The following is a 27,466-nucleotide window of genomic DNA, read 5'->3' as shown; positions in this document are numbered from 1 at the left end:
GTTTAAATTTTGGAAATTGATATTTGACTCAATGTTCTCTACTATCATCTAGTTCAAGTGCCCTTAATGAATGATTGTTTAAAATGGCTAATTGTTAAATTCATCACATAAATGCTCAAAATGTTCTTGTTCAGATGAAGTCTACAGAGGTGGATGCAGGGCTCTTCACTGACAGCTACTGCAGAGTGTGCAGCGCTCAGCTTATCTCTGAGTCACAGAGAGTCGCCCACTATGAGGTGAGTAACACTCGAACTATGCATAAACATACACTGATACACGTTCATTTGATCTGCTGTCAATAATATTCTCCGGTCTGCTGTGCATTTTCTTAAACGAGGCCAGATAAGTAGGTTAATTCGATTTTGGCAGCTAATATTCATACGCAATTAAAAAGGGGGTGTGAAGTTTCACCCATCATCAATCGCGCCATGTACGTGCATTAAAAGTAATTCTGATGATATTAATCTGGGTGTGGGAGTTTACAGGTCAATGCTATGAAAATATAAATTCTGCCTGGTGTTTATTAAAACTACTGTTGTGTTTAAAATCAACAAAATTGTAATTTGCAAACATTACAGGGAGTATATGAAGGAGTTTATTAAGGCATCTTCCAAGGCATTTTGTATAGATGTATTCTTCATTCGTCCTTCATATCCCACATCTGTGCATGTGGTGTGATTTGTGGTTTGTGGTTTATTGAAGAAACATAACTGATGGGTAGTTGAAAGAAGTAAACTTAGGTGTAATTGCCCTTTTTGTTCAAATTATGAGACAATCATGGTATTACACGTGACGTTCTAGATCATAGGTTTTCAAACTGGGGACAAGAGACCAAAAGGTTTAAAGCTATCCCAGAAAATTTGCAGTGTAAAGTCTATGTGACGTAGACTACTAATTATAAAGAATTAGTCTACTGAACATTATTATTGTTTCATTCTTTAAAGGAGCAATGTGTAGATTTTAGCGGCATCTAGCAGTGAGGTCTCGAAAGTGCAACCAACGGCTCACTTCAGCCCTCCCTTTTGAAGCACTACATCGGCTCTCCCAGGACAAAGATGTCATTGAGTTTTCACTTATTTGCCGAAGGAGATTACGTATTTACAAAATGTGCTCTGTAGAGCAGTTTGTCCGTTTAGGGCTACTGTAGAAACAACATGGCGAATTCCATGTAAGGGGACCCGCGGTGTATGTAGATTGAAATAGCTCATTTTATAGATAATCAAAACACAACCCTTCATTATGTAAGATCTTTATACACCTATGAAGACATAGTTAGTTATGTACATCACTGTATATTGCATACTCATTGGACCTTGTGTTTATCAGATTTTTCCCAACATGCATAATTTCCAGAATTGGGCATATTTGTATCTTTCTACTGAGTTTTTCTCACTATACTACTTTTTTCACACTAAAGTGAAAGTTGCTTCAGTACAAATACATTTGAATTGAAAACGTCTCTTCAAGGTTACATACATCTAACAAGTATTCCCAATTATTTATGTCTGAAAACAATATGTTGTCTTTATAATATAACATTTATAATGTATATACAACGTTTAAATGTGTCTTTACACATAAAACATATAGATAGATATTTTTTTATAAAGTGGGTCTCTCACAATAGGTTAATCTACATTCTACCTACCTTGAAGTCCTGTGGGACGTGTCTACTGTAAAAAAAAAGGGCACGTGTGCTAGGTATTGATGCAGCAGAGCGTTTGCCGTTGCTTTCAAACAAACTTTTTAACGGTTATAGTCACATGACTAACCGTGCATCTTTACAACCATTTCAAACTTGAATAATATGCTGACCGAGCATGAATGTAACACAAACTGCCATCTTTGTGCGAGCGTTTTAGTACATGTTATAAGAGCTAATGGCTTTTATTTATTCGCTTCAGTTAATGGTTCACCCATGTACAGACCCCAGCAGGAGAAGTCATTATCAGGACACGTATGGATCGCTAGTGGCACGCCGTCAGCATTTTGTCATTTTAAACTCTCCAATTTTTCCCTGCTGCTCGACAGGAACCAGATTATTCCTGTCAATTTTCAATGCCGCAACCCAGGTCCGACGATTACTTTGCACTGGATGTTTGCGTTTGTGATTTTTGGAGTTCAAAATCTCATGGGTTAAAAAAAAAGTAAATGGATTTATCAGAGGTCTCAGAAAAATCAAACTGTCTCTCATTCATTTTATTCACCATAAACCATTTTACCAACCGACCTACGTTGTTGTTGTTTTATAGTTCAGTGAAATTCAATTTCAGATACATGGATGTTTTGGCCAACTGTACGATTATTAGGAAAAAGCAATACTGAAGCCCCTCACCCCACCCCAACCTACCTGGAAATGGTGCTAAAGCAAATCGTACTACAAGGTTTGAATGAGATTGTACATATTTATACAAATAGCCACCTTCAAAATGGTCACAAATTCTTGTGAGATTGTGTTGGTTTAGCCACTTTCTTTACCTTGTTTGTCACCGCCTCTTCTTCTGTATAAGGTAGACAATGACTGTTGAGTGCCATAACGGTATCCAACATTCACTATTTAGTTTTTTCATTAAATGCAGTGCATTTAAATGTTTTTGACTTTTCTGTGTAAACACATACTGTTTATACTACAAAAGAAAGCAAATATGGGACGAATCTTATGTGTCATTACATCAGCCTTGAATGGAGATGTTTTGATTATTGCATCTTAAATCTGCCTCTAGCTTCCATCTTGTGAGGGAACGAAACCATGCGGTCGACGCCTGGGCTGTCTGAGAACCAGCTGTTAGCTTGTTAACCCAATCCCAGACTGATCTTTAACACAATATCTCTTGTAATGATGAAACTTTCACATGAGAGGATCAGATTTGATCTGACTTTCTCGTGGTCATGCAAGATTATTGATTTATAAATTACAGGAATATAATGGACAGTTTATAATATAATACAACCTCATAGATCATATTAATTTATACGCATTATAAATGGTAACAATAAACTTCTCTGTATTAAATTAATGTGATTTTTACTTTCAATAACCCAGCCGTCGCTCTGTGGTTTTACAGATTTTTATTATATATATAGATGTTTCTAACTATAAAATCATAATCCACATGTTCTCCAATAAAGTCACTGGAGTGACACATCTGCTCAGTGTTGCTTTTGGTTTTCTTCTCTTTAACTGTGGAATTCTCTTCCTCTCAGAATTTAGAAAACAAGCCCTGAGGTGGAGGGTTGTTATTGTCAGCTGGTTGGTGCGGTAATGAGGACGGTAGATGTTTGCAGGAGGCAGAGCGATGAGACTGTGTGGTCATGCATTTAATGAGACCCATCCCCGCACCACCACCCTCCTGAGGAAAATCAGCTTACAAGACGGAACAAAGTCAACGTTGGCCTTGCCTGAATCACTTATTAAAGAGAACAGACAATTAAAGCCAATGCGAAGTATTTACCAGAACCGCCGAACTGGGATATTTCGCCCTGTTTTGTTTTTGAGAACATTGAGACTTACCATGGCTTGGACATGATTTTCCGAGCGTAATTTTTCACTTGTTCCATGTATGTGGCCATAAACATTTAAATTGGGAAAATTGCTTACGGCTAGGATTAGTTTCTCCATCCCGCCTACACTAGTGAGCTCAGCTGTCTTCATTCCCAAAAGCAGCCGCTTAGCATTTTATAAGGTCAAACTTTATGGAAATATAAGGTGATGTTGGACACGCCCACATATAGTCTGCAATGGTCTAGTCGCTTGAAATCTCATTTAAAATGAATAACTTCAATTATTCATGTTTGAAATCAAATCATGACACGCTCTGTTACGGCATCATAAAGATTTTCAGGAAATACGAATTTAGTTTTCATCGGACGCACGTCCCTGGTCCGAAGTTAACTTCCGGTCTGTGTTTGTTGATCGTCTGGCTAGAAGCTAATAATATGGCTATTTATACTTTATTTAATTTATATTAATATTAATTCATATTTTATTGTAAAATAATTTTATTAAATAAACAATTTGTTGGATTGTTTTGTGTGTTCATTTTATTTAGTAACTATTTGTTGAATGGGTCGTTTAACTTTGTCGCATTCTAGTACCGGTTCTTCTACTGGCAACCCAAAATAATAATGGCTAGACATACTTTTAACTTGATAGCTAATGTAATTTTCTTGTTATTTCTTTTGCTGGTTTTCAGAAATAATCTGCAGGGTCCCTATCATATGCGGATGTGTGCTAGAAGTTAAATCCACAAAAGCGTGCATCCGCAATAACGTTGATGTTGTTGCTTTGAAACGTCTGTGAGTGACAATTTGCAGGTATCAAGACAGTCTCAGATCAATTTGCACATTGCTGCTCTGATTTGAAGCACCTCATAGAGGTGAAAATAGGACAAAGTTGGCAGAGGAATATCAATAGATCAGAGCAGATGATATAAAAGTTGCTTGACTCAATATAGAAGGCTTTACCCTTGAAATATTTACAACCAGCCCTTTTAGCTCACCCTTAAATATGAACTTGGTCATAATTTACATAATTGTACATGGCATTTGTCCTCGTCAAACCTGATTATTTTCTTGCCTCTGTGGCACATAAATAGCAGATTTTTATACAGGACATAAATGTTGTTGTTTCTGAAAACGTTTAACCTGATGTGAAAGATTCAATAGCTAAAGTAAAGAATGTGTTTTAAAAACAATTGATTTAAAGGAGCAATGTGAAGCTTTTAGCAGAATCTCAAATCAAAGTCAAATCACTTCTCCTGTCACATCACCACGAGTGGTGAGTGAAAGTCGTGGGTTATTAACAGATAAAAGATTAATATTGCAAATTATTAACAGATAGACTGTACAAAAAAGATAATATATATTATACAAGGGGTCTTCAACCGGGGGTCCGCGATGGAACTGCAATGGGTCCGCTAATTACTGTTTACTCACAGGGAACTTTTAGTTAAAAATGTAAAGCATGGGCACAGAAATACTCCAACCAATGTTATCTGCATTAGTGGGCCGCACCGACTCATTGAAGCACCCGCGCATTGCATCTTTAACCTGTGTGCGGGCAAAAACATTCAGGCAGCGGAAGCAACCAATGGAAGAAGCGTTACATCTGCATCATGAAACCCGGTTGCTTTTCTGTTGTGAACACAGATATCGTTTGATTTTAGAAAATGTAAATTAGCGCACAAGTTGTCGTTCAACTGTTATGTCGTTTTTCTGTTGTGTTCTCTCATAATTTAGATTCCCAAGTATTGTTTTATAATCAATGCTGGAAATGGCTAAGATTCACTTGAAGGACTCTAGTTGGGGACTCTAGTTTTTATATTTATAAACCACAGACGCAGAAAATGCGCACGTTGTTTCATGATTTCATTAATAAAAGAAGTAAATCCTATTATAAATCTTTATTATAGGGATAGGTCAGCGCGCCGGTTCATGGTCTGAAAGGGTTGCGCCTATTCTCTTAATGACTCATGGGTGAGTTTTGGGCAAATCCGAGTCTAATCTCACAAGACCTAGTTCGGCTTGCACCCTGGCGGATTTACTATTTACACGATGGAATTTGCTAGAGCAAAGACTGGAAGCTTCTCCAGAGAGGAAACGCATCTGGTTGTGCAAGGGGTTAAAGAGTGTAAGCAGACAATCTATAGGACTAAAATGTTTTTTTTTTCTTTATGTACATGCTAATAATTTTTTTCATTACAATCCATTTATTTTTAATATTTGGCATTATTGTGTGATGCTGCTCGTCCCGCTGTGCACATGCCTGTAGGTTCATGATATGCTTTTTAAATAACAAAAAAACATTGCACCATTGACTCTAGACAAGGTTTCAGCCTGGTCTATTTCAGTTGTCTTAAAATAGCAACACGTCAACAATGTGCCTGAACACACCTCGCTTTCAGGCCAGCACACCCATGGACGCACAAATGAGTGCAAATGCATTTGCAGTTTAAACATTGCTCAGGATTTGAAAATGACAACTGCGTCTGGCTGAAACTAGCAAAAAACACTTGTGTCGCACCTGGCACCGAATTGCACCAAGTGTATGATAGGACCTGTGTCTGTTACTTTTGTAGAGCACAATAGGAGATATTTTGTGAAATGTCTCAATGGTTTTATCATACAGGTAAGGGTGAATAAATTATGCAAGAATTTTCATCTTTGGGCGAATGATCCCTTAAGCATTTTACTTTATGCTGATTCACATGGCTTTTGGGTGAAAAGGGAATAAGGAGCTTTCAGTAAGAATTACTCCTCTTGTGCCTTTGTGCTTTTCATACGGCTGGGCTTTCGTCTGTTACACAACAATCAATATGGACCTTTATCCACCCAGAAGAACAATCATTCAGGCTACGCTCGGGCATATCCAGCTTTGAAAAATGAGAGCAGTGGTCCATAATCTTGTTCCCATAGCTCTGATGAAAATTGTTCGGGGCCTGACATCGCTTAGTTTAATAATCAATGGCGAGTTCTGTTTTCTGTCTACACTGAATAAAAAAGGCTTCTTGGGAAACCATCACATACAGATCTGTCCACTTTTCTTCCCTTGCAGAGTCGAAAGCATGCAAACAAAGTTCGGCTGTATCACATGTTACACCCGGCGGATGGGGGCTGTCCTGCAAAGAAGCTCCGTACAGACAATGTAAGTTCCCTAAAACTCAAACAAATACATCTGTTCTGTATGAAAGTCTCACATGTCGAAAGAAGACGCAGAACTAGATTACAGAAACAAATCATCACCAATTCCAAACGCCTGTCCTTCTTGAAAATTGAAGCAGACAGTTTCATTACTGCACTGAGGAGTCCTGATGTAGCTATCCGAGAAAAACGGACTTTTGTCAACAGCGTATTGATTGACAGGGATGGGCTGCTCATCTGGGCTGATCACTCCTGTCCGATCTTGTGTCACTCACATTTCGGGCTGTTATTGGGATGTTGGGATGAAGTCAGGCTTTTTCAAGTATAAAGAATGACCCAATCCATTTTGTTACGGCTTGCACTTGACAAGCTGTCACTTTGTGTCACACATGGCTTGTGAAGGTCTATGATCTGGACTGCAGAAGGTCAAGAGGTTTTATAATGCTGTTATAAACTATAGAACTTTTTCCAACTACAGTAGAATGGATGTTTTGTCCCTTTTTTTGCCCCAAAGCTGACACTTATCTACCAAAGGGAATGAACAGAAGAAAACTAAAGAAGAGTTGACAGGAAGAAGAAAACAAGGTTTTATATTTTGAAATGCATCGGAAGAATTTAATTCTTCTAATTTTGTGCTGAACAAAAAATTGGATCATTTCAGTTGAGAGTGATTTGATCCTTTAAGGCATAAAATTATAATTTGCTGCTCATTTACTCATCCTCATGGCATACTTAAGTTCACCCAAAAAAATGATTTTATTTACTTGATTTCATATGAAGAACACAAAAGAAGATATTTTGAAGAACGTTGGTAACCGAACAACAGCGGTACCCATTGGCTTCTATTGTACCAATGCAAGTGGATGGGTACCGCCATTGTTAAGTTACCAACATTCTTCAAAATATCTTCTCTGTGTTCTGCATAAGAAAGAAAGTCATACCGCTTTGAAGTGACAAGATGGTGAGTAAATTATGACAGATCTCTTTTACATAAGCCAGGTTACTCACCACATGCAAAGCTGCCTTTGTTTATGCAATTTCATCTTATTATTAACATCTTTCATCCGATTGCTGTCCAATCTTCAGCTCCTAGTTTCTATATGTCAGACCTCCCAATGCTGCTTGAATCATGACCACAGTATGCGGTGGTCTGTGAGAGTCATGTGCCAGAGACACCATCATGAGTATCAGAACTCAGAGCATTCTGGACCTGATCCAGCGATTAAATTACAGGCATTCTGAGGGAAAGTCAGGAGCTCAGAGATGGGGGGGGTCTTTTTGGGCTGCATATGGCATGACAGCGTCTTGTATTTTTTTTCTAGTTAATCGCAATCCTTGTTTGCACCTGGGTTTTACCCAATTCAAGATACCAAATGTGTGGATTGATTTAGCTTGAGCTGGCATCCCCTGTGTGTGGTCCTCTCAGGTTAACGTCTGTCTGAGCTTTGTCTCTAGCGCTTTAGCTATGTTTGTCAATTGTTTTGGAATTTATCATTGTGTACAATGCCCTGGTCGTTTGAATTATAGTCAACGGATGTTATTTGAATATAACGAATATTTTAGACCCTTAACAAACAGAAAAAGGCAGATTTTTAAACAGTTTAAACAAGAAAATAAGACATCAAAACTATAAAAAAGATCTTGCTCGGGGTTGCCAGATCTGTCCAACAATCTATTAAAACTAGCACAAAACTGACCCCAGCACTGCACCAATACCAAAAACCTGAAATATGTCTCTCCTATACCTAACATTAGGGCTGTGTATTGGCAAGAACCTCCCGATACGATACATATCACTTAAGATGGGTTACAATACAATGTATTGCTATGCATTTCGATTCGATAAACATTTGCGATATATTGCAACACTTTAAATAGAATGTGTAAAAAGTAGAGTTAGAAATACAACATGCAGTGCACCACCTGGGATTTTCTGTTAGGATAAGTGTAAAAACATCCCTTACCCATGATGTGTGATGTATGGACCTATAAATCAGAGTTTTTTTTTATTTTTGTGCCAATTTACGTGTCTAATACATGCATTGGCAACTTATAACACACCAAAGACAAAGAAAAACACATGTTTTGCGCCATGTGACCCCTTTATTAAATTTATCGATAGAAGAGGTATCAATATCGATAAACTATCGAAAAAGCTAATATTGCGATAGTTACATGTATCGATATTTTTGCAAAGCCCTACCTAACATACACATTTATTGTTGTTGTTATGGGCTATAGGCTACAGAATTTCCTCTTGATAATCAGTGTAGTATTGTTCATAAACACACTTTGTTTTAATAAATAATCTTACCTTAAGAATGAAATCAGATCAACAAAATCTGTCCATCTTTGACCGTCTTCAAAAGCAACCTGCTGCAGCAGGAAAAACGCAAACCTGGCAACTCCGATGTAGCCTCATATCTCAAAAAAACAGCTTGGTTAAAAATGTAATGCATTTATCATGAACTGTATTATATTACAACATTTGAAGAGTTCCCTTAAAAACAGATAACTCTGTTTATAAAATCAAGAAAAAATCATGTTTTTTATCGTCCAATTAATATCAACCAAGCTGCAGTTGGGTTGTTTTGATATAGTTATAATAGCTAAAAAAACACTGCTAGCCTATACAATAAAACACACAAAAAACAGAGTTATCTGTTTTAGCCAAAAAACCTCTTGATTTAATCAAAAGATGAGTATTCACAGTGATCTGAGCTTGAATATGCTGATCGTAGAAGCGTTGATTCTTGATTCTCAATTGATTGCATGTGATGATTTTTTCCTGCCAAGGTCAATGTCGATCAGGAACAGTTGAGCTGAATGTCTGTGAGGTCTTCCCCCTCGGGGAGAGTAAAGACGTTATGGCAAGTCAGGAGAGAAATAACAAGAAGCAGAATGAGTGGACACAGATCAATGGCTCGGGGCATTTCTCATGCGGACAGAAGGCAGACCTTTGCACAGCTGTAGCGGCTCAATTGCTCTTTTGCTGTAACAAACTGTCACAGAACAATTAAGGCTCAGAAATTCAATCAGGCTGCGATAGGATCTTTTCTTCAGATGTTTAGACTCAGCGATACAAAACAACTAACCCTACTAGGTGGCTTTGAGGTCCGGATGTTTATTTCATGACATTGACCTTGCCATGTTCTTAATGCTTAGGGTGTTGACTATTGATGTGCTGTAGGTCATTTGCAATGTCAAAGAATTCATTTGAATTTGGCGAAATTGAAACAGATACGGTGGAGAAACATTATTGAGCTGAATGGCTGATGCACCTTCAATCATATTTTTATGGTAATTGTTAATCTAGGGCCATTTTAAAGGTAACATTCTCTATTTTGTTTTTTTTGTTGAGTTTTTTTTCTGGATAAGTTATTATTTAAGGGATCACATACAACTGTCGGTTATAATCGCAGAATAAATTCAGGTTGATCAGGACCCCCAAGTGTATTTTGATATGTATGCAACTTCTTGGACAGAAAATACAGATTTGTGTCCAACAACTTGACTTGATCATAAAATTTTATACATTCCTTTTAACAAACAAAATTTAACAAATTGTCTTCTCATATTCTTCATCTGGACTATTATGTGACAAATGGTCCTTGTTATAGGACATCAGCGCTGTATGTCTGCCTCTGTGTCGTCCAGGGAAGTTCAGAGGGAGACGTTGATAAGAACAAATGCTGCACGCTGTGCAATATGTCGTTCACTTCGGCTGTCGTGGCCCAGTCGCACTACCAGGGCAAGATCCACGCCAAGAGATTGAGACTACTGCTGGGGGAGCCACCTGTCATCATATCTAAAGGTAGGAGGTGGTGATCCGAAATCAGATTCAAGATGACTACATCAACAAATTTAAACGGGTCAAACCTGTTCCTAGATCTCTAGTCATTTTTAAAAGAGTTTTACACTGACATGACATGTAAAGCAGCCAATGAGGAAGGAATCGACCTGTTTAGGCATGTATATACTTGAGGCTATTAAAAAATTTGAGCATGAAATAATTTATTATTAAGTACAGTTTAAAGGAACAGTTCTGTCTTCATTTATTCATCCTCAAGTTGTTCCCAATCTGTTTAAATGTCTTTGTTCTGATGAACACAGAGAAAGATATTTAGAAGAATGCTCGCAACCAAACAGTTCTTGGCCACCATTGACTCCCATAGTAGGATTTTTTTATACATTTCGTTCTGTTGAATACAAAATAAGATATTTTGAAGAATGCAGGAAAGCAAACAGTTCTGTGGCACTTTTGACAACCATTGTCATTTTTTCTAACATGGTAGTCAATGGTGACCAGGAACTGTTTGATTATAATCATTCTTCCAAATACCTTTCTCTGTGTTCATCAGAACAAATTTATTTATTCAGATTTGGAACAAGACAAGAGTGAGTAAATGATGACAGAATTTAATTTTTTGCTGAACTGTCCCTTTAAGTTTAACAATATAAGCTGTATTATAGCCACTGCAATACTGGGTGCTTTTGACAATATATATGATATGATCATATGATAGCAATGCTATTTCACCCACTCAGAACACTCTCAAAGCCACTGTAGTAGCATACTAAAAACAACCCAAAAAACCTTTGCAACCGCCTCCGACATTTACATTTATATATTTTGCAGATGCTTTTATCCAAAGCGACTCACAAGTGCATACATAATATTCGTATGTGGATTGCCTGGGAATTAAACTCATGACCTTGCTGGTGGCAGTTCAAAGCAAGAAAGCAACTCTGTGGCACTCACAACAGTGAGTTTTGCACAGGCAATCACCAATCCCTCACAATTTTGTCAGAAAGGCTAAAAATCTAGTTGAAAAATGACAAATTGTTGTTTATTTGTAATATATCATCATTAAGACGTGAGTATATTATACGTATTAGAGGCTGGTGTTCTCAAGAGCGTCACCCTTGGCTTGTTAACAATAAGAGCAGCGGTTGTTGTGTGGAACAACACATCATCTAACTCACTTAGCGTGCACAACCGGGCGTGGCCAAAACACCTGAGGGTGGGAATTGACCCAAAAAGGGAAAAAAATGGAAAGCACATCCAGACAATACAGAACGACAGCAACGGGGAAACAAGCTGAAACAGAAGTTAAAGCGCTTCTGTTGTTTCTGTAGTATTTGAAGCTGACTGATGGAGGACAACTTTACAACTCAATTGGGAAAGCATTACTTTAGCAACTGACAAAAAAGTAGACTTTTAGACATTATATTTATGTATTATATATATATACTTTATACATCTTAAGTATAATTTAAAGGTACAGTGTATGTAATTTAATGGCATCTAGTTGCACCACTCTGTTTCAAAGCAAAAAATTTGATTCAATTCCAATTCCTGGTTTCTGTCGTGAATGTCAAGGAAGAGATACCCATTTGCAGGTTGCTTTAGTGAAGGGAAACACAAAGACTTTTTTTATTAAAACAAACTAAGACAGTAAACTACAAAAACAAAGACTTCCCACAAGGGGGCAAAAACAATAGAAACAGGATAAATATAATTACTTACTAACTAAAACACGACTTGATAACAATAAACATCCAAAGGGCAAGGTAATCCAATGGGTGATGATGAAAAGGCAAGGCAAGGCAAGGCAAGGCAAGGCAAGGCAAGGCAAGGCAAGGCAAAAATCCAAACACTCAAACTATCCAATGGTCAAACAATCCAAACAAATGCGCACAGGACAATATACATGAGGGCATTATAAAGGGATACAAATCAAGAGGGAACAGGTGCGGGGCATGAAATCATTAATGATACTGATGAGAAAACGAGAGGGCGGGGACACTGACTAGACACGAGAAAGCGCAGAGCAGGTCTAATACAAACAATGCCATGTCTTTCTCACACAAAACACGCGGTTCTGTCATGATTCTGCCACCAGACTGAGAAAAACATGACTATGAAATGCAGAATCATGACAGATTCCCGCTCAATTCACAGTTTTACTTCAACCTACACATTTTTAATGCAATACTATTTTCTAAGCTGTCACTTTTACATTTATTCATCGTTTATTGTTTCTATAACAAAAACCTCAATCAAAGATGTCGATCTTGTCCTGCAATTCCAATATGTCATTAATATATCATTCGTAATCTAATTTATTCGCTGTTTTCAAAACAGCGTAGATAGAAATAACTCATTCTAAAGGTCTTTGCAAATATAGTCCGATTTTCATATGCTTTTTTGTGTATTCGCCATCCAAAATATTTGTCACGCACAGAAACCTTGCACATTGAGATCGATGCGAATGAATGAATCTGTTGCGAAACGAAACATCCTGACTCTGCTGTCCATCTGCCTCTCTCCTTATCTCTCCTATCATCCCTTGCTTCTCTCCATTGACAGCACCTCGATAGGAAAGCTGTCCTCTCTTTCTCTGCCAGCATTTTCTTGCATACCTGTCAACACTACTGTTTTGGTCAGGAGTCTCCCGTTTTATAAACCCATCCGCAAACGCCATTGCGAACAGTCCACAGAAACCGCGAACAGCCCCAGGAACCCGTAACCCTGCGGGTCTCCCTGATTTTGGTAATGTTACCCAAATGTTGAGGGGTGGTATTCTCGTGTTTGGGGATGGGGATAAAAAAATCTGTATACTGTATACTATCCTGTTATCAAGCTGTTCCAATATCATCTGCTCATCTGCCACTCTCTCTTTATATCTTTGTTTCTTTCACTTTGTGTCATACAAAAATTATCAGAGGCAGTGTGTAAATGATTGACTGAGGTTGTATTTATTTTTCAACATGCAATTTTTTTTCACTGTATGTGCAAAGACCTTAAGGTAAAAAAACATAAGGCTTTATTTTGTAAGGTCTTTTATACACCTGTGAAGACATATATACAACACTGCAATTCTGTCAATAGATCAACCAAAATATTACACACCGGACCTTTAAGCTATTTTTTTTTAAATATGAATTATAATATAAATATAGATTAAATGTAGGGAACAGTAAAGTGCTTTAGACAGAAGTGTTTGCAAAATGCATAAGGTGCATGTTAAACATAAGGACAATGATTCTTGAATACACAACTTTGCCTTTGATACCTGTCAGGAGGGCAACACACCTACAAGCGCCCGTTTGTTAAATATATTTGTCACGCTATTATTATTTCATATATCCCAGTCTGATTATGTGTTATAATCAAAACAGCCCTTCCATAGATACACCTCAGAGAATTGGATGAAACATGAAACATTAGGAAGAAGAAAAAAAGATTGCCTCATGTTATCTGGTTATTTTGATACCTTCTATAAATACACTTGTAGAGCTGCCAGTGTCATCTATCCTGATATTTTCAGTCTCCGAAACCGTAAGAGCCAAAAGCCCCTGTATGTGCATTCATGATCCCTTTTGTATAGTTATTATAAAGTGTGATGGTCCAATCTAGTCTCTTTCGTAATCATTTTAGAATTTGATGGATAAACATGCATTTTTCAGTAATAGTAAAAAACCAGGTGCCTATATCTTCTAGTGGAAGATAGATTACCTCGCATTCATTTATTCATCATATAAATGTCATGAGATTCAGAACTTATCTTATTAAGATCCAGCCGCGGGGGACATTCTGTGTTCCAAATTTGCGCTCTTTACCGGAGAAAAACTTTAAAATGACACAAGGCTGTACACCACTCTATGACAGAGGAGACAGACCACTGGCAAAATATGCCAGTTTAATCACATACGCATGTCTGTGAAAATCTGATGTGTTTTATTAATGCTGTCACACACCTGCTGCTGTTGCCTGGATATGGGTAAAAAAATGCAGGTGCTATTTCTCCAAATATCCATGTTTCTTCTCAGGCAATTTCACAGTGAATTGTTGGTTTCTATGTTGCAAACCAGCATAAACGTACGAATAAGATAGCATGCAGATTCACATGAATTACCCACCTTGTAAAATGTCTGTGAGGTTGTGATGGTTGGTCTTGAATCCATACATTCATGTCGTGTAAGAGTAGGTCGTAACAACAAGAGTTCATTCATTTTCCACTTTAAGTATATTTTTTGTATGTACTATTTATATTTAAAGGAGGGCTTTCAAACGATTAATCAAGATGAATCGCATATTGAAAAAACGTTTGTGTTTACATAATTTGAGTACTGTGCATATTAATTTTGTATTTATAAAAACATACGCATATATTTAGGAAATATTTAGGTGTATTTATTTATATTTAGAAAAAAATTAAATTATACATAAACATTTAAGTTTATATTTTTCTTATATACATGTATGTTTTTGTGTTTATAAAAACTAAATTTACACTTAAAAGATCCAAAATGGTCCCTGGGTAATTCGTACAGGGCATGATAATAAAACATTTGGCACTTTACTGAAAACATTTGGAGCTTTAGCCCCCCTTAGCCCACCCCTAACGACACCACTGGTTACACTCACAGTATCATTTTTGGTGTGAATGGGCCTTAAATGGCATTGAAGGATTACGTTATTATCTTATCTAATCACATGTTATGCTTGTACAGTACATTGCATGTATATCATACTCAGTCTGTTATCCTTTCCTGTAGAGGTGACATCTAGTTCAGAGCATATGGTGACTGAAGTCTCCTCGGGATGTCCTTCCAGGCAGGGTAGACTCTCACATCGCTACTGCCAGATGTGCAAAGCCTGGTTCAACAACCCCGGCATGGCCAGACAACACTATGACGGCAAGAAGCACAAGAAAAACGCAGCCCAAGCAAACCTCCTCGCTCAGTTGGGCAAGAATCTTGAAAACGGAGAGGAACTGAACGGTATGTGTTAACTCGCAATGAGCTGAACAAACAAAACAAGTAAGCATTAGCAAAAACTACGTTCAACCGGAACGGCTTTTGTTTACACCAATTTGCGGTAATGTCTCATAAACAACATTTTAGCATTGACCATTGGCTGTTTCACAGGCCTCAGTGGAGGCATTTTAATAGTCTTTGGAGTCTTTTCACGAGTAGACATTTCATTAAAGATTTGCATTATTCAGCAGATAGCTAAAGAGCTTTCATTGAAGGCACTTATCAATAGGTAATTAACAATGCAACAAAGAACTGCTCCGAGCGAAAGATGTTTGCTCACCAAGCAAACCAACAACGGCGAAGGTTTAAGACAACAAAAGCGCCTGGTTTGAGTTTTGACGTGCGGAAGGAGAAGATCTATTTAGTGGGAGGTGTACCAGCTGCCATTTGGGGCGAATAGTGAATTTAGATTGAAATGTCTCTCGTCCCTCACGTCACGCTTGTGACTCATAAATGTGACTCACTGCTGCGGTTTTCATCAAGCCTTTCTTATACTGCACTTTACAGTAACAATACAAGCACTCACTGAATTGAATTCTGTCATGTGCTTGTTATGATAATACGGGTATGACATGTAATCATATATTAGAAAGATTTACTAGGTTCTAGTAAATATATTTTAACGGTGACACAGTTATTTAATTAATGTCAAGCAATTTAAACACGATTTTACAAGTATACTTACCATGATGTACAGTAAACTCAACTGAAAGCCATAATCTGTTTAATGTATAGGTAGGTGAAAACATTCCTTAGCCATCAATTTATCCACTGACAAAAAACGATGGGCCAGCTGCAATAAAATAAAATAAGATAAAATAAAATGATCAGATAAAACAAGATAAGATTAGATTAGAATAAATTGTAATTTTTCCTATATGATCCTCAATTCAAGACATCATAATAAGACTATTAATATATCAAAACAGAACTTAAACCTAATAATAATTCATGAGCTCAATGGTTGCAAGATTGTGATGTCATAAACCCACTCTCTACAACTATCCCCTCCATTTCTAAAACAAAGTGACTTTACTGTTTTACGAAGCTTCCCGCACGCTTATTATTTACTGTCCTGTCCTAGTTGGAGGTGGAAAACAGATTTGGTGTGGGAGGAGGGTGCTGTGGGAGGAAGCCACTTATCTGTATGTTTCACAGCTCCTTCTGTTATTTATTTCATTTAATCATCCCAAAAGCAGGCGATATCAAGGAAATGAGAGACGTGCTTTCGTTGCGGAGTTTAGGCAAATGTAATCTGGAGCTTTGATTAAATATAGATCCACGGTAAATGGTATTGATGATGCACCTGGATGTGCCTCTGTTCATTATCTGGCCTGATCTCTGGACTTTTGTGCCGCGTATTCACTTGAATAACAAAGGATTTTCTCAGTAAACAGAGGAGGTGCTTGTGGCGCCTTGTAAGGGTCATGTAGCATACAGTATACAAAGGTCATTTAGCACCAGCCATCATCTTATAGCAAATCACATCACATGTCTTGATGGTTTCATGTTCAGACACATCTAATATATAACATATTATTATTATATAAATATATATTCTATTATAGATATCGTTTTCAGAAAGTGAACAAACTTTTCAATTATTAAATGCTGTGTTATCAAAGTTGACAAGCACTTTTAATACTTTCATTGGTTAGATATTTGCAGTGACAAGCAAAAAGGGTGACTAATAATAATGATTTGTGGCAAAAATAAAAATCACCAAATATGGAGATTTCGGAAGGAAAACGTTTACCTTTAGTCATTTAGAAGACGCTTTTATCCAAAGCGACTTACAGAGAGTTCATGGAGCAATAAAGCAATATTTCATACATGAGCAATAATACAATAATACAAAAACGATATTATTTTTCTTTATTTGGTATTCTGTATTATTTTGAGACCTCAGATGTCCAAATTTGCTGTTTTTAAGAAAAGGAAAACATACTTTTCTTTTTCAATGATTAAATATTGTGTTGTCCAAGTTGACAAGCACTTTTTTATTGGTCAGATATAATAATAATGATCTGTGGCAAAAATGAAAAGCGTGAAACTTTTTGGAGATTGGATATGGAGTTTCAGAAGGACAGCAGCAATATTTTTTTTTTATATTATATTTTGCCTAAAGAAACTGAAAGCTATTTGTAAAACAGTATTTTTGACATTTACTGAAGGAAATCATTTTTTGATGATCATTTAATTAATTCCGAACTGAACTGCAATGAATTCATAAATGAATGAATTCATCTGTAGTAGAAGTTCTCAAATAAATAAAAAAACACTGCAAAGGTTTCATGATATTACCAACATGATACTGTTTTAAGATTTCTGAAATATACTTTATAAAGTGCTTAAATTCCATGCAAAATTGACCTCATACATAAAATATATGGTACATTAAAGATAAAGTATACTTCTAGGTATCTACACAGGCCATTATTTATAGCATGAGATCATTTATTGATAATTTATTGTCATACAAAGTCTGATCGATGTGTGTCTTCTTAGGCCTGAAGCGGAGTCACACATGTGACGTTTGCCATGTCACACTCAACTCTGTAGCACAATACCATGCACATCTGCAAGGCTCCAAACACCAGAACAAGTAAGTATCAGTCATTCTGTCCCACTCAACACAGTACAAGCAGTGAAAAGGGTGAAGACAACTATAAATCAACATAATTTGACAATCCACAAGTAGCTTGAATCTGTACTGTATGTCTACACAGGGGCATCTAACTCCTAACATTTTAAAACATCATAACCAACCACCAACAAAACCCTCAACAAAACATGTGTCTAATATTAACTTTAATATAAATAATATTACTGTATTTAATCGTGCAGTAGCAATACACATAACAGCAGGCAAAAGTTGTTGCCTTGTGTTGTGTTCATGTGAGAGAAGCTAATGGAGTGTTGTAGAGGAGATCAATATCTGCCCTGAATCAATATTCTGCCTGACTGGACCGTGTCCTGACGGTACCGTACTGAACGCAGTCCATGCGGAGGCTGAAACAAGCAGGCAAGGTCAGAGCGTGGCGTTCAGGGTTGGGTGGAATGTTAATGAAGTGTAGATGAATGAGAAAGAAAGTAAAACGCGTGATTGGAACCGCAAGGCGTGTCCTAGCTGTCACGGAGTTGAGCATGGTAGCATTATTCTACCCTCACACCCTGCGTGATGTGTTCATAGGCATGCAAATGACTCTACATCAGACACAAGGACGACGATCAGAGCAGGGGTTTGGCATTATAAGTGGTGGGTGTCAAAAATACCAAGGTTCTGGGGGACCGTTCTACACTGTGTAAATGCACAGCAGTCACATCTACAGTGCAGTCTGAAGAATTTGTTTACACTTTTGATGTTGAAACAGATAATAAGCTTACAGTTGTACAGTTGTATTACCGTCTCCTATCTCAACACAGCCTCACGGGAATTTGTGACATCTATTAATTTGTGTTTACTGACACGAATTTCCCCCTTTTTTCCGTGTCACCCAGCACGACTTTGAATCTAATGCATTTTAATAGACGGTTTCTTTCATATGTATAAATATATATCAACGCAATCTGATGGGAATTCATACCTATTTTACAAGGTGGCTCATTCGTGTGAATTTCTATTTCCTACGATCTCATCGGTATGTTTTCTTATGATTTGACTTTTCCCCTGTGACGTAAGGTTTAGGGACGGGGTTAGGGGAGACATTTATCAATGTTTACCACCTCCTGAAAATCGCGTTTTTAGCAAAATTTGCCTTTGCGGCTGTGATTTTAGGGTTTGCCTTAAAGTTAACCCGGCTGGCTTTCATTCTCTCTACATTTTCCAAGCATCCATCCTCCACCCCAGCTCCTCACCATCAGCCCGTTTTTACTTAACGGGGGGCGACGACCCGAGTCTGGGCACAAACAAGGGGCAGGAACCCCAAGTTCGGAGGAACTATCAAGCTTGGAGCTCTCTTCCCTAGACAGCATGCCAAATAAGCATATTGTCTGTCCCTTATCATACATATTTATTGTCTGCAAGGGAAACTCGTGAAATGACAGGTTGGGAACCACATACTTTGAGAGCTGAAGTCGAAAAGGGGAGTAGCCAATGGACGGACCGCCCACTATATATGATAAATATTTCCAATTAGTTATTACAGAAACATTTAGTCATTTAGCATTTAGAAACAATTTATTAAAGTATTGTTTTTGTCATATCTGTCCCCACCACTTTTCAAAACAAAGTTGGTAGAAGGCGATACTAAAATCGGCACAGAGTGAAACGATTAAGCAACGAGAACGATTCGGCACTATGGTGGAAAAGCACTCCTTAGCTCAAAACGTGCAAGTGTGAATGTGCCATCAAGAAACGATATGTGACTGTGTTTAGCCTACTGGTCAAATGCCCTTATTCAAACTGCATGTTACTCTGATTGGAAATAATTAGAGATGCACCGATATATCGGCCAAAAATCTTTATTATTACTTATATATCCTGTTTAACAAAGTAGAACAGGAAAATACAATGTATATAGAAAATTTTATTGAATCTCACCAGTTTGATGTTCAATATTAATAGTCATTATATTAATTAATAACATTCAGAAAGTTAAGCAATATTAATGTATTCTTTGGAATAAGCATCAGCAGATATCACTCTATAATCGGCTATCGGTAGACAAATTTTGTATCAGTGCATCTTCAGAAATTATACTGTAAAAAAAATAAGATAACTACTCCCTACTTTCATTTCATATTATTTATTACTAATCGGTTCCTTGAAAAAATACTTAAAATGTCATTACTTTACTTACTAGCACCCCAGCTGCCAGAAAATTTCTGCGGTCTTATAACATTAATATTTATATACATTTACTTAAAATGAATTTCACTCAAATAAATTGTATACTCTTGTTTTATACTAAGTTTGGAAAATCATGAGATTTAACTGGTCTAAGTAACAACAGACATTTTGGTATCGTGACAATCACAAAGCTCAAGCTGATGTTTTGATCACTAACTTTGATAGAGAATCTGTACAAATGTGACCCTGGACGACAAAACCAGTCTTAAGGGTCCATTTTTCGAAATTGAGATTTTTACATCATCTGAAAGCTGATATTGATCTATGGTGGAAGATGATATTTACTTAATATCCTAATGATTTTTGGCAAAAGGAAAAATCTTTAATTTTGACCTGTACCATGTATTTTTACCGATTACTAAACATGTTCCCGTGCTACTTAAGACTGGTTTTGTTGTCCAGGGTCACAAATATGTTTGAGCAACACCAGAAAATGGAACATGCCAAGAAAGAAGAGCTAATGAATATGTTTACTTAGCCTGTTTAGTCATGGGTGCTTATATTCTGAACCCTGCCAAAAAGTGTTGGGGATTTGGTCGTCAGCCACCTCATTTTCATGCTCTGGATTGCTCTGATTTGTTTATCTTTGAAACCTCACTCCATTAACCTCAATGACCTGATAGAGTTAATAATTTGACTCATTTGAGTGCAAGGAGTCACAGATTTGGCTCGTGGACTTGGCTCCATTGAGCGTCACTGCATTCGGTCTGTGGGATGCCACGCAGCCGGAATTAGAAATTCAATGATTGATCGATGAGATAGCAATGAGTGTCATTTCTGGAGTTCTATTTGGGTCACTTTTTGCACATGCAGCCAACAACTAAGTGTTGGTTATGACTATCATATGGTTTTTATTATGCACACGCTTGCCCGCCTCCAAATGATTCTGATTGGTTCACTGCTTTTGGAAGTGACAGTGATGAACAGCGCTGCATGTAAAAGTTTTCTTAACTTGACACCGCGGTAATGCACGTCCGTCAAACGCGTGTTTACATAGAAAAACAATGAGAAAGCGGCGCATTGCAAGGAAAAACACGTTCATTCTTAATGGCCCCTTAAGAGTGTATTCACATCCAAACTGGCTGATTGTTTTAGGAATTACAAATCCTTAATACGTAGGTCCCCCTTTTTCAAGTGACCAAAGGTAATGGGTCAGATGTATCAATGGCTGTTTTATTCAAAGGTATGGGCTTTCCCTTAAATCATTTCCTCATAAATAAACATGTTAAAGGTCTGGAATTGATTCTATGTGCGGTGTTTGCATTTGGAAGCTGTTGCTGTGAACTCACATCATGCGGTTCAGGGAGATCTCCTTCCAAGTGAATCAGACCATAGTTAGATTAAAAAACACAACAAATCCGTCAGGAAGATCCCAGGAACATAAAGAGTCACCAAATCAACAATTTGGTACATTCTAAGAAAAAAAAAACACAAACTGGTGAGCTCAGCAACCAACAAATTCCTGGACGTCTATAAAAGATAAAGTGGTGAATGATGACATCCAAAGAAAAACCCCTTCACAATGACCAAATGAGGAACACTCTCCAAGATTTTTTATGCTAAAGTGGGTTAATAAATGTTTTTGCTTCCTGTGCTTTTTCTGCTAAACCTAACCATGTGTTTTAATTTCTCTCTTAGCTTGAAGACCAAATGAACTTTGATGGAACATCGAGTCTCCTTAAATACAACAGCGATACTCTTGAAACTATCTAAGGGTCTGTCTGCCCCTCTGAGTTAAACTTATGTTACAACAAGACAGAAGACAAATTTAAATGTCTTTGTAGTACGGACGCTACCATTACAGAAGATACTCAGACTTAGATAGATTATGAGAAACCACAGCGCATTTGAGTCCATTTGTAAATTAGATTGTGAAACCTGAACATTATAAAGTATTTATTTAAAGCATGTAGGATGGACACAATTCTGGCATTCATATTATTAATAATGTGGTGCTACATTTGTTAAAAAACAATTATTTATTTTGTTTATATGTTTTACTTTAAATGAATGTGTCAGATCTGAAGATTGTGTTTAGGAGTGAAAATGACCACATCTTCTTTTTGAAATTTTGTACATAACTATCAGGAGGTATTGCTCTCTGATGGTAATAAAAGGGAAATGTTTGGATATCTCGAGGCTGCGTTTAACACGGAGGTAATGGACCAAAGTAAAGTAATTGTTATAAAACCACTTTAAAACACTTTTCTTTAAAATCCAATCATAAACATGAATTTCATTGCTTTAGCTTCATCAAGACATTCAGTCATTATTGTTCCTGCTAAATGTTCAAACTATTCTGTTCAATGCTTGCAGTAAATGTGTAATACAAAATGGTATTATAATGACCTATGTAGTCTCAAAGAAAAAAAACTTGAGATAGTGAGTCATGCATTCTTCAGATGAAGTTATTAGTGTCCTCGGGTTATTTTGGGGAGTGTCTTTGATGGGGTCATTTTGCTTTCGCAAAGATCTAAAGACGGATTTTCTTGTGCAGCAATGTGTCATATAGCCAAAAAAAAGGGAATTATTCCCACAACGACCAGTAGAAGTGTTTTAAATGAAGCTGTCACTCCAGCTTTTTTATTTGCAATGTATTGTTTTTTTCTGTTTGATTGGCTTCCTAGAGAATAAAGACATTCTGACACAAATACAAGTGTGGCATTCAGTTTTTCAACATTAAGTTGAAGTATCATGGGGCTGGACTTTCAAATGAAATATCAATTGATGATTCAACACGGTCCAATTCTAATTCACGCTCATTTAGCGAGTGCAACAGTGTTTTTGTGTACTGCAATGAGAGGCAAACAACAAAAATAAATCTACCAACATAAATCCGCCTTAGTGTCTCTCTAAGGCCTTTTTCTTACAGTGTTTTATATTCTGCTGGAATGATTTGTTTGGAAAAAGGGCCCATAGGACATAAATGATATAAGGAGCAGAGTAAGAGATAAAATGAAGTGATTCCCAACAGACAGCGGCTGAATCTCTGCAGGGCCTGAAGGGGTTTTACTTTGTATAAAACTGTGAATTTGCTCACTCTCACTTGCATGAATTGAAAGATTAAAAATGACAGAAAATATACTTAAAATGACACAAAGTCTCTGTTTTAGAACGTTTAGCATCTCTTATGCAAACACGCTCTGTGCAAATCACTTTTTAGACCCTGCTGAAAAAAACTTGAAACCATCACTGAAATCGGTTTCCATTAAAAACATAGGAGCCAATAGCTTTTCCCATTAAAACCAGTATGTGTTTTTGGTACTATTCCAGTAGGATTAAATATCCCACTAATAGAATCCATTACATACCAGCAGACCATTATAGTTTCCAGTAAAACCAATACAATTCCTACATTACAATACAAAGTTCATTAATATTAGGGGGGGGCAGGGTTATTGTTTTTTCAGCAGAGAGGAACGTTCACAAATCATCAAATACAGTTTTATTTAATAAAATATTTGATAATATAATATCAGTTAATACATTTTCAGGACTCAAGCTAAGGCATTTCAACATTTGAATTTTTCTGTTCAACATGGATATTCATGCAACTACAGGAAGTTTTGTTTGGTGAAATTATAGGGAATGAGTCATTTTTAACATTGTTCAGATAAAATGGTTTCGTTCTAACTAGCACTGCATGCATCTTATATACAATTATGACCAAAAATATAAACACTTACAATGCGATAAAATTACAGCTTGGAGTGTATTCGGCCTCTTTGCTTTCTTCACATGTCGACTCATCCTTTAGCAAAAAAGCTAAGATGTTTTTGAAAAAAACTATTGGTGTGAAACTGTGTGACATTTGTGAAAATGTTAATATTGTTTGTGATACAGTAAGTTTGTAAATTGGAATGAATATTTTGAACATTTTCACATTTTTATTTTGTTGCGAAACTAAATCTATTCATAAAGGCAATAGAACAGTTCCACGGCATAGTAAAAGTTTCCAATGTAGATTTAATGTTCCATTTATATAACAATGAGGAAAAGGAAAAGTGACGAAAGGAAACTTTTCATGTGTCTTGTCACGCTGTCAGTCTTTCACATTGCTGTTGGATGACTTTACGTCACTCCTGATGTTTCATTTGTTCAAATTTAACTAACATTGCACTGACATTACCTAAAAAATGCTGATAAAATATAAAATGAAGGGTCTCTTAATTTTTTCCCCTGCAGCTGTATTATAAAACACTTTCATGTGTGTGTTTCTGTGGCCACAGTTCATTAATCGCCTGCCCCATCATGATTGATTATTCAAATAATGTAAATAACACAGCATTGGTCGCTGATAATATAGTCATAACTTTTACCTCTAAATAATGGAAAGGGCAAATCTCTGTGGTATTTGATCATATGTGAGTGTTTAAGCTGTGTGTGTTTTAAAGGCAAAAAACGTCAGCATTGTTCAGTCATGTGAATTTGCCGGTGCATTTGTATCTGTACCAGAGCAGTTGATGTAAACTCAATTAAGTACAATAATGCAATAGTGCTGAATTCAGCTTCTTTGCGCTGGCAGTGATGGAAATTATTTGTTTAGTCTGAGTGGTAATGAGTTTATTCTCAGGTCTACTGGGTTAAAAACTACACTGTCAAACACCGATAACACTCATATGTAAGCTTGTTAAAGTAAATTACATTCACAACTGTTACGAAATATATAAACAAAGCATTGTGTTTTCTTGCTGTTTTCCAATGATAAACTCCCACTATCTATTGCTGGTGAGGTAGAAAACGACAACCTCTTTTAAACAAACAAGATAACAACTATCTAGTTTCATTTATTAAAAAGATCTGGTAAACTTGTTTATTTTTACTTCTTCCCATAGTCCATAGTGCTAAAATTAATTCATCCATATGTTTCCGTTTTCCACTTCCTGTTAATCAATATCTGAACAAGACACTAGACATGCACAAAAAAAATGTTGATGTTCATAATACTCCAAAACTAAGCCAAAGAATGCTAGCCAAGGTGAAAAGACTTATTTTGTTCATGCACAAAAACACATGTTTATTGAAAATTAAATTAAAAACGAGTTATCTCGTTTTGGAATCATGATTTTCAACAGTGCATCAGAGCTGTTTTGCAAACATTCTTCCAAATATCTTTCTTGTTGAGTGAAAGATAATTTTGGGTGAACTCATCAATGTTAAATATAATTAATAATTTGACAGCCTGTATGGTAAAATTTCCCCATTACAGTATAAAAGAGCTCAATAGTAATCAAGTTTTCACAATAGATACAGAAAAATTCCTGGGTTGAAAGCACAAAAGATGCGAATCCTACATCGGCCAGCAGATGGAGACATTGCGCATTTTATGCAGAATTGTAAACAGTTTTTTTCTTGTCAGAGTGCCCTTAATGACCAACAGATCTTGACTTAACCCACCCCGTCAGTCAGCAAGATTAAATCAATTTATTTTCACTTTACTAACTGTTTTTCCTCTTTAATGGAACATCTTCAGAAAACAGAGCTAGATTTTTCCATGTTCAATAACAACTTAACATAAACCAAATGCTGCACTTTTAAATGAACACTTTCAGACTTAATTTATACTTAATTTATTCAACATAAATTGCCTGCCAAGTTGGTGTAATTGTAATTAAAGAAAAGTATTATGAATTTGTTTTTTTTCAGGTGCCGATGATCATTTGCTGATAAACCGTTTGGTTTGTCTTCTAAATGTTTATTTTGACCTTTTAATAATGTGTCAATATGATTGTACAGTGTGGTGAGCACAACTTGTTCAGATACAAAAGAACCAAATTTCATACACACTGACCATCAAAAACAGATCTAGATCAGGAAATGTTCCCCGTAGTGCACCAATGAAATGAGCTCTCTGGGAATGTCTTCAGAGAGATATTGAAAGCCGGACTTAATCGGCAGAATGCATGAGTCAGTTTTCTCTGTTTATCATGACCTCGTGTGACCTCATGTACAGAGAGAAATACAGCAGAACAGATGTGTTGACTTTCAATCTTTGGTGCAGTTCCATCTTACAGTCTGAAAATCTGGTCTGACGTTAGAATCCATACTAATGGCCATTTGGGACAGGCCGACATCCCACAAGAGGATCATTTGAAACATTTAGAAATAAATCAGCTTACATGGATTTTTGGTCTTTAAAAGCATTATTTACATGCAGAACAAAACTATCAGAAAACTCAGATCTTAAAAATGCAAGAAACCTATGAAAACTAAAAAAACCTACAAAAGACATCCTCCCTGCTCTTGATAATAATATGTCAACAGACTTAACTGAATAATCCGACAGAAGTTGTTAAATGCACTTATGTTCTTACTGTAAAAAGTCACTGTCTGGTGTGACTCTGACTAAGATTAATAAAACCGCATGACACAGATCTCGGCTGAACATCTCCCTATTTTACTATTTTCAGAAGAGGTTTACACAGTCATTTTAATTCTGCATGCAAAAGAAGTGTAGTAATCCATGACTGAGATGTAAAAAGGGGCACCACAGAAACTAAAAAAGTCTACTTGAACCCAAGAAGAATGGTAACAGGCATTAGGTAAACACAATCATATTTTTATGATAATATACACCTTGTGTGCAAACTGGTTCAAACTAGATGTAACTGATTCTCACTGGGGCAATAACGGCTAACTCAGTGTCAACATTAAAACTTGCTCTTATCTTAGTTAACAGACACTTTTATTTCCATGACATCTACTGTGACTTTGCTGGTGTTGACGGATTTGCTTTTAGCATAAAACAATCGTAGGCTTAAGTTTGAAAAGGTCTACATGAATTACTTCTGTAAAGTAAATAATAAACTAATGTAACATTTGAAAATTACCAAATGTCCCCACAAACATTGAACAAGGAAACACCACAAAAAAATGCATCTCTTTTTTTTGTAAATATTTAAAGGTTTCTCAGATCAAGAGTTACTTCGCAAGAAAAGTGACCTAAGATGTTTAGTCTTGTCTTATGAAAGAAAATGCAAATTAAGTTAGTTTATGTTTAAAACAAGCGAATTTAAATAAAATTTTCTATGGCAGTTTTTTTTGCTTATTTTCAAGTAAACGCAGGTCTTCCCTGATTGAAGAATTCGTATATGTTTGAGAAAAAAAGACAAAGATGCTTAGTAAGAAATTACCATTTGCACGAAAACA

At 36.5% G+C, this 27,466-nt stretch overlaps 1 protein-coding gene across 2 annotated transcripts in view; it reads left to right on the top strand.

Annotated features, from left to right (window-relative positions):
* Nucleotides 1-22,942, top strand: part of LOC130411857 (zinc finger matrin-type protein 4-like) — a 28,581-nt gene extending 5,639 nt beyond the window's left edge. The window contains exons 3-8 of one of the 2 annotated variants that reach the window (XM_056736839.1): nt 135-236; nt 6,554-6,643; nt 10,260-10,453; nt 15,205-15,429; nt 17,974-18,070; nt 21,956-22,942. In XM_056736839.1, coding sequence (XP_056592817.1) covers nt 154-236; nt 6,554-6,643; nt 10,260-10,453; nt 15,205-15,429; nt 17,974-18,070; nt 21,956-21,971 — 705 coding nt within the window. In that variant the 5' untranslated portion in view covers nt 135-153 and the 3' untranslated portion in view covers nt 21,972-22,942. The remainder of the gene's footprint in view (nt 1-134; nt 237-6,553; nt 6,644-10,259; nt 10,454-15,204; nt 15,430-17,973; nt 18,071-21,955) is intronic. The other variant, XM_056736838.1, reaches the window with a different exon arrangement.
* Nucleotides 22,943-27,466: the final 4,524 nt, after the last annotated feature.

The sequence above is a fragment of the Triplophysa dalaica genome, chromosome 22 (genome assembly GCF_015846415.1).
Source record: "Triplophysa dalaica isolate WHDGS20190420 chromosome 22, ASM1584641v1, whole genome shotgun sequence".
Classification (NCBI taxonomy): domain Eukaryota; kingdom Metazoa; phylum Chordata; class Actinopteri; order Cypriniformes; family Nemacheilidae; genus Triplophysa; species Triplophysa dalaica.
Note: the sequence above shows the minus strand (reverse complement) of the source record. Positions and strands in the feature narration are given on the sequence as shown.